The sequence below is a fragment of the Hibiscus syriacus genome, unplaced genomic scaffold (genome assembly GCF_006381635.1).
Source record: "Hibiscus syriacus cultivar Baekdansim isolate YM2019G1 unplaced genomic scaffold, ASM638163v2 tig00003721_pilon, whole genome shotgun sequence".
Classification (NCBI taxonomy): domain Eukaryota; kingdom Viridiplantae; phylum Streptophyta; class Magnoliopsida; order Malvales; family Malvaceae; genus Hibiscus; species Hibiscus syriacus.
In genome coordinates, this window is record NW_024061981.1 from 2628994 (window position 1) to 2637737 (window position 8744).

An 8744-nucleotide genomic window follows, 5' to 3' on the forward strand; every position below is an offset into this window, starting at 1 on the left:
TATGCTTCCGCTTTCCCCTTGAACTGGCACATAAATTAATTGAAAACAATTACTATAATATTTTTTCAAATAATCATAATAAACAATAAGTATAATAAAAAAATATTATAACAAAATTACCTTATAACGAAAGATCGAACGAACTTCTGAACCAAATATAAGAAGATTGACGTGTGTTATTTACTGGTTGAAAGGATTGTTGTATTAATTTCTCGGTTGAGAGAGAATTGTGAGAGAGTTTACGGGAAGAAGGCTATTTATGGCTGAGAGAGGATGCTTTAAAGCCGAGAACTGCGGTTAAATTATGCAAGGCGCCTTCACCGTGTCTTGCATTATGCATGTCTGATAATTGAGCATGTGATAATTGATAAGCGCGACCCCTGTCCCGCGCTATAGCCCTACGTGACGTAAGGCGCGCCCCAAGAACCGCGCTTTAGACACGTGTGTTCATGTCAGCATAAGATGTACGTCTTACTTTATGTGACGCCAGATCAGCGTAAGGCGCGTTGCAGGAGATGCGCCTTACTGTAAAAGGTGTTAAATCAAAAAAAAATCTGAAAGGTGTTTGACAGAAAAAAATAATAATAAAAGGTGATATTTCAAAAAAAAACGCTTCGGTTATTATGGTAGTAAAAATGCAAAACAAACAAAAACAGAGAAAAAAAATGGCGACACCCACGTTGTTTCATCGTCACTCGTCACCAACCTCACCAACCATCTCTATCTATTTCCTTTTTCTATTACTCACTTCAACCTCAAACAACCACCCTTTGCATCTCCACTTACAATTCCATGTCAACAAAGAAGAAGAAGAAGAAGAAGAAGAAGAAGAAGAAGACCATAACAGCATTATCAAAACAACAGAGACCCACCGCCAATTGCCATGCAAATCCTCAGAACCACCCTGTTCCTCCTCTTCTTCCTCCTCATTTCCGCCATTTCCGCATCTGGATTCGGATCCATGGGTCCCATCTCCGCCGCATTCGGCGAAGACGGGTTCTTTTGCGCCATTGACGCCGGTGGGAAACAGGAGGTTATATGTTGGAGCAAAAACAACAGCTCCCCTTCTTTGTCCTCTTCTTCTAATACTAGTACTACTTCCGCTTCCTCTGCTTCAACTTCACTATCATCATTGGAATCTGCTTCTCAAGTTCCTCCCATGGCGGCTTTATCAGGCGGCGAAGGTTTCCTATGTGGCATATTAGAAAACACTTCTCAAGCTTTTTGTTGGAGCTTGATGGTGTCAGGTATGGATCTTGTTCCTTCGATTTATACAACCAAAGCTTATTCTAACATAGCTTCTGGAAAGAATCATGTTTGTGGAATCAGAGGGACTTATTTTCTTGATCATGGATCTGGTACCGTTGATTGTTGGGAAATTGTAAAAGGTTCTAACGACACTTTAAGTTCAAAACAGAGTTCTCTGTTTTATAATCAGAGTATTAATAACCTTGCTTTCAATAAGATTGTTTCCGGTGAAGGGTTTAGTTGTGGTGGGATCAGAGAAGGAGGACTTGTGTGTTGGGGACCAAATGCTGTTCTTTTAGGGGTTTCGAATGTTTCGGAGAGTTTCGTAGTTCTAGCTTCTGCTAAAGGTTCTATTTGTGGAATCATGGATTCGACTCGTGAAGTGATATGCTGGGGTGATTCCGATTCATTTTCCGATCCTCCTATCGGTGTCCGTTTCATATCATTGACGGCTGGTGCTTATCATTTCTGCGGGATTCGAGAAGATAATCACGGGGTTGAATGTTGGGGCATCTTCAATTATTCTTCGGTACCGAAGCATTCTGGGTTTATGGCACTTGCTTCATCGGACTTCTCTACTTGTGGCATAAGGGAGGATGATTTGGTTTTAGATTGTTGGTCCAGAAATCCCACTTTACATCCTGATTATAATCCTCCTTTGGAATTATGCAGCCCTGGTCTTTGTCGTTCGACTTCGTGCCTCGAAGGGGAGTTTGATTTCAATGCAAGTAACCTAAATGAGCCAGATTTGACAAGCTTGTGTGTTAGGAAGGATTTGCAGATTTGTACACCTTGTGCTTCGAATTGCTCTGCAGGTTTCTTCTTGTCTAGTCCATGCACTAAGAATGCGGACCGAATATGCACTGCTTGCTCTCTTTGCCAAAACAGTTCTTGTTGGGATGTCTGTGGGCTCCCATCATCTCCAGAGAAACACTGGCATCATATGATTAGACTTGTGATCATAGTTGGTTCTTGTTCTTTTGGTTTTTTGCTGATATTGCTTAGCTGGTGTTATCTCCCACATATGTTTACGACGGAAACTGAAGGGACAAAGAAACAGTTAAAGTCTTGCATAGGCAAACCGGACCAGTTGGATGGTGATGCCAGTGCTGATTCATTCTCTCCTGTTGCTGTCACTTTTTGTCCTGGAACAGCTCAAATTTTCCGGCTTTCCGAGTTAAAAGATGCCACCAATGGGTTCAAGGAGTTCAATGAGCTTGGTAGGGGAAGTTATGGTTTCGTTTACAAGGCTGTGCTAGCAGATGGGAGGCAAGTTGTCATCAAGAGGGCGAATGCTGCCACAATAATCCACACCAACAGTCGTGAGTTCGAAATGGAACTTGAAATCCTTTGCAATGTGAGACACTGCAATATTGTGAATTTGCTAGGTTACTGTTCCGAGATGGGGGAAAGGCTGCTTGTCTATGAATATATGCCCCATGGTACACTTCACAATCACCTTCACGGAGGGCTTTCTCCTTTGAGTTGGAGCCTTCGCCTGAAGATCTCGTTACAGGCTGCGAGGGGACTCAAGTACCTTCATATGGAAGTTGTACCTCCAATTGTCCACCGTGATGTCAAGACTTCAAACATTCTTTTGGATTCAGATTGGGGAGCACGAATTGCGGATTTCGGACTTGTTTCATCAAGTGAGAGGGATCTCAATCTTAATGGAGACATGAAAAGTGATGTGTACAGCTTCGGGATCGTTTTGTTGGAGATTCTCAGTGGAAGGAAAGCTTATGATAGAGATAATACACCTGCAAGCATAGTTGATTGGGCAGTTCCCTTAGTAAAACAGGGCAAGGCAGCTGCCATTATCGATTGTTACGTAGCACTCCCCGAGAAACTTCGAGCCTCTCCTTAAATTGGCAGATATAGCTGAGTTGGCTGTCAGAGGAGATCCTTGTGAGCGTCCTACTATGTCAGATATGGTAATTTTGTTGCAGCAAATCGTGAAGGATGGACTGATCTTATGATCTTTGCCCCCTATTTTATTTTGAACAGATTAGCAAATTGCATAGGCATTTGGCAAATGTAAATCAATTTCTTGTATAGGTGAATGTGGTGCAATGTATTACTTAAATATCCATTAAGTGAAGAAGACCCAATTTTTTTGTTCTTAATGAGAGTGCTGGATGATGAACTTAGTTTTCTTGTATGGAAATGGAAGCATATGATTTTGATAGTTTCATCTGAATTTGTCAACCTACGGGAAGTCAGAATATTTAATTCCGCTAGTACACAATAAATATCTTATCATCCTATCGATGTCTTCGTCGTCGATCGATGATTCATATTTGTTCACCTCTCATCGATTATACAATTGCTGCATATTCTATGTCAAATTAACCCAGACATATGATCTCAATGTCAAGATATAGTAAGATATGATGATCACAATGACAATCCAATTTATGAACACTTCTATTTTAAGTAATAAAATTGAAATTCTGATTACGATATTACTTCAATTCTTGAATTGAGATTTTATTTCCTTCTTCTTGGATTTTTTTTTATTATGATATTATTGCAATTGATTCTCTCCTTTCCAGAATAGATTTGCTATCTACGTGATAAGATTAACCTTATTTAAAGCCACTGATACAATATATAATAAAGGTTATGCATAATGTTTCCCCAGAACCCCATAAGTTTCTCTTTAACGAGTTCGACTGAGGAGAATCTGGAGTCCAAGGTGAGTCCAAGCACAAAGGGTCGAGTCAACTCTTGGCACAACTCACTTCTGACATCAAAGTACAACGATTCTAGTTTTCAAGTTTCAAAGCTGTTTACTTTACAACATTTTCTTCTTCAATTCTGGAAATAATTAAAGTTTTTGTTACCTTTTTAGTCAACTTCTCACTAACTTATATTATATATCAATGATACATATATATGTTTAACTATTATCAGGTGATCCTATGGGAAATTTTCTTCAAACACTCTGAGAACGATGATAGGCTGCCCCTGACATGGCGATTTCTAGTTGCAGCTATCAAAACAACAATTGGGGGGGGGGGGAACTCGGTTCATCAATCATGGAACCAAATTGGAGAATTTGGAACCATATTCCTTTTGAGACTGTTCCTTGTGGTGGACATTTGGCCCCACTGTATACCCAATGAGTAGGGAAAGCTGCAGAGAAGAAGATGGGACAAAGGTTTTCTAAACCAGGGGTATAGGTATGGGAATCTATGCCATCCAAGCACTTGCAGACAAATCAGTTTCAGAATTGCAAATGAGCCTTTGCTTTATGATATTGAAAAGAGAGAAGAAGAGAAAACACACCAAACAGTAAAGGCCTCAGAGAAGTACCCACTTTTCCACCATCTTTTTCTTTCTCTCCAACCAAACAGCTTTATTGTTACTCCTCACAAACCCAGTCATTAAGTGGCTTTTTTTTTAGAGACAAAAGTAGGAAAAGGTGGCCTTTTGGGGTAGAAAATTACATGGCTTGAACATGTGTTTAGAGCTATATATTCCAAATTGACCACTCAAAAGCAAGGGCTAAGTCACCTTGAAGCCAACTTGATTATGACTGATTACATGTTTATCCAACATGTCACCCTCTTTCTTTCCTTCTTTCCTTTCTTCACTATATATACATCTCCTTTGCCTCCTTTCAATAATGCAATTTTCTAAACCTCAACAGTTCTCAAGCATGTGTGTACATATCCATGTCTGCATGCCATGTGGTACTTCTTTACTGTCTTGTATGTTATGCATCTACTCGTTTTCATATCCATGTATCATTATGAAATGCCTATTTTGCATGCCTGGCTCCCTGTATGCCATTCGCCAAGCCTATCAAGAGTCTGGTGGTCTCCTCGGATGGCATGCGAGGAGCCATGCATGCATACTGCTATCTTCATCAGGGAAGATGGACAGTGTGTTCCAATCTAATTTCAAACAAATACGCTAAAGGATACAGGTAAAAGTATCTTCTGGGAACTTTTGTATTAGTTATTTATTTTTTCCTTATGGCCCTTTTTCCTTTTACTCACAGCTTATTCTGCAGAAGGGAGAGTTTTGATGTTTCAATCTGTAACAAACTGTAGTATGTTTATTTTGATATGAAAAAAAATGAAAAATTACTATTGGAAAGTGCTATATCTCTATGTATGTTTTTCTTCTTTGTACAATGTTTTCAAGACTATATTCGAACTGTTTCGGTGTCCTCAACAAATAGAGGCAGCAAGGTCAAGAACATGAACTAAGGCTGCTTGGGGTGCTTTCCAGATTTGAAGAGTAGAGGCTCCGAAACGTTGTCTTTTGTCCCAGCTTGATATTCATCAGATCAGCAACAAGACCGGGCTGTGAAATCTGGACTCCTTCCATGTCTACATCATTAGTCAGCATTTTCAGGGCCGTTGACATCTCTGGTCGGAACCGAGCTGTTTCTTGAACGCAAAGGAGACCCACCTTGATGAATCGAACCACGTCTTCTTTGGGGTAGTTCATACCTAGTATAGGATCCACCAAATGCAGGATCCTGTTAGCCCTGTATAGTTCCCATGCCTGCATGTTTTCCTCACATAATAAAGTCCACATGTTAGTAATCTAGTCGCAAAATTCATAGCAATGTTAGATTTCCGGCATTGATACCTTCTGAACCAGGTAATGTTCACCGTGCTCTAAGTCGAAATTGACAACGGTCTGGCCGCTGATAACTTCCAAAAGTAGGACTCCAAAACTGTAAACATCTGTTTTTCTAGTTAAACGTCCGCTGAAGGCATATTCCGGCGCAAGATAGCCTCTATCTCATTTGCCATTGCAACAAATTCCATTAGCCACGGTTACCTCAACGAGCATAAATTCAATCACACATTGAGAAATATTTATCAAGTGTACGGTAAAAAACCAGCAATTTTCACTTACAATGTGCCTGCAACATGCGTGCTAATATGAGAAACATCATTCCTCAGAACTCTCGAAAGACCGAAATCCGAAACTTTCGGTACTAAATTCTGATCCAAAAGTATGTTGCAAGCTTTAATATCTCTGTGCACAATGTGCGGCCTAACTTCGTCGTGAAGATATGCAAGCCCCCCGAGCAACTCCGAGTGAAATCGTTTCCCTTGCCTCCCAACCAAGTTTGATCCTGTTTTGCTCTCCACCTATTAATCCAGAATGAATAGCAGCCAAAACTGTATGATATAAATCTACTGCTTTCGTACACTATCCGATCAATTTCGAGTATTCTGCAATGTTTTAATTTACAGAGAATATCAAACTTATAAACAAGCCTACCTAGTAATACCTGCGCCAGGCTATTGTTTTCCATGTAATTGTAAACCAAGAACCTTTTGGTTCCATCAACACAACAGCCTTTAAGTGTAACAAGGTTTTCATGTTTGAGATTTGTAAGTGTAGAAATTTCAGATATGAATTCCCTTTCCCCACACACGATTCGAGTTCAATTGAAAGCATTTTTACAGCTACAATAGAACCGTTTGCAAGGAAGCCCTGCAAAGATGAACCCAGAATTTGTTATCAACATTAGTTTCATGAAGAAAAAGGTTAACCATAGTCATGAGTTTTAACCTTGTAGACACAACCAAAGGCACCTTCTCCAATCTTGTTTGAAGCAGAGAATCCACGAGTGGCAAGCCTTAGCTCACGATATGAGAAGACTGTAAAATTCTCATCATTTTCTCCTTGAGGTTCTGCATTGAAAGAATGAAAGAGAAGAAAGCAAATAACGTTGTCTACACATAGAAGAAAGATTCAATCTTGGAAACACTAAATCCTTTGCATCAAAACATGGTCAAAGGTACAAGAAAGAGACTAAAAGCCAAAACAAATAAATAAATAAATAAATAACCCAAGTTTCTGTTATTTACCCTGTTTCTTCATGTCGATTATGGATGTTTCTGATGGATGGGGAAAACAATATGAGAAACAGGAACAGAATTTCATGTCTTTGGGTTTGTCTGGAAACTGTAAACCTCAAATTTCCCTTTTTTCTCTGGGATTGATGTTTGGTAGCGGTCCAGGTACATAAAAGAGAAACAGAAATGAGAACAGAACATGCCTCTGGATTTTGACTCCTTTTATACGTATAAGTTGAGATATAGATTACACTCGACTTTTTTTAAGTCTCATTTTATACGTATAAGTTGAAACAGGGAAGATCAACCTGCCAATATGGACTTCGAATTCCAATTCTAATGTTGGATGTACTGGAAACCCTTTTCTCTAACGATTAGTGGGAAGATGGGCCCATCTAATTTCTGTAGCTAGGTAATTGACTCATGAAAATATGCCTGTGTGTAAAATTTGATTTATTTTATTTTATTTTTAAATTTTAGTTGGCACAAATAAAATTAAAAATGTGGATTACATATATAATTTATTTATGATACAGAGATAAATAATATGATTTAACTGCACAATTAACTAAAAAAATAAAGAATGTTTATAATTTATGCATAATATAAAAAGGCCTAATACACTTGTTAGTACCTTAACTATACCTCAAAAAATGATTTACTGCCTAAAGAATTTTTTGCTAACAATTGGTGTCTAATGTTTCTAACATTACACTCTTAGGTACATGAACTGTAACGACGTTAAGCTTGACCGTTATCTAACACGTGTCACATATTTAAATTTTATAAATTATTTTATTATAATTTAATTTTTTTTATTTAAAAAACTTTAAAAGATTATTATATTTCTAAAAAACCTTAAACTTGTCTATTTTACAAAAAATATCCCACAATTCATAAAATCTCTCATTTGAATCCCTTTTATTCCTGCCGCCGATCATCTCCTATCACCCATCCGTCGTTTCAATGAACAATCTACTTATACATTGATCTCTAAAAGTTAAATTAAAATCTTATTATTAATATAGATAGGTTAACATCTACTTACAAATATTAAAAGTTTAAAATTTCAAATACAATCAATTATATCAAGTTTCATAAAGTATCACGATTTGTGGTGATCATATTTTTTCTTAAGATTCTTTCAAAGAACAATGATCTCTAAAAGTTAAATAATCAATTTTTAATCCATTGTAATGTGATGACAAAGAAAAGTTATAGTTTTAACTTTCTACATTTAGATGCAGATATAGTTTTAACCCATTTTACTCAGACTAAAACAGTTTGAAGGCATAGAGTGCTTATTGCAGAAACATTTTGAAGCTCCTGTTCAATGCATTCTTCATTCATAAAATTCACGCTTGGAATATTGACATTGCTACCGTATGCAGGGATGGATCTAGAGAGGATAGGTGGAGATGATCGTTCTTATAAAAAATTTAATTTTTTATATATATTTAAAAAATTATATTTACTGTTGAAAATTTATTATCATCTTTTAAATTTTCTAAATCAATCTCTTTAATATAAAATCTTACATATGTCTAGACAATGTGCATCATAAATAGAAATCTAGTAATACAAATGTTGGTAATGCATAAAACACTATCTCACAGTGACTGAGAAACACCACTGGGCTTGGTTATTTATAGTGTTCATTCT

At 37.6% G+C, this 8744-nt stretch overlaps 1 protein-coding gene and 1 pseudogene across 1 annotated transcript; one reads left to right on the forward strand and one right to left on the reverse strand.

Annotated features, from left to right (window-relative positions):
* Positions 1-679: 679 nt before the first annotated feature.
* On the forward strand, positions 680-3374 carry LOC120182059 (serine/threonine-protein kinase-like protein CCR1). Its single transcript, XM_039187086.1, is given in 2 exon segments — positions 680-3088; positions 3090-3374. Coding segments are annotated over 2 exon segments (2343 nt in total). The 5' UTR covers positions 680-883; the 3' UTR covers positions 3228-3374.
* A 1864-nt stretch (positions 3375-5238) lies between these two features.
* Positions 5239-7255, reverse strand: LOC120182065 (annotated as a pseudogene).
* Between the last annotated feature and the right edge of the window lie 1489 nt (positions 7256-8744).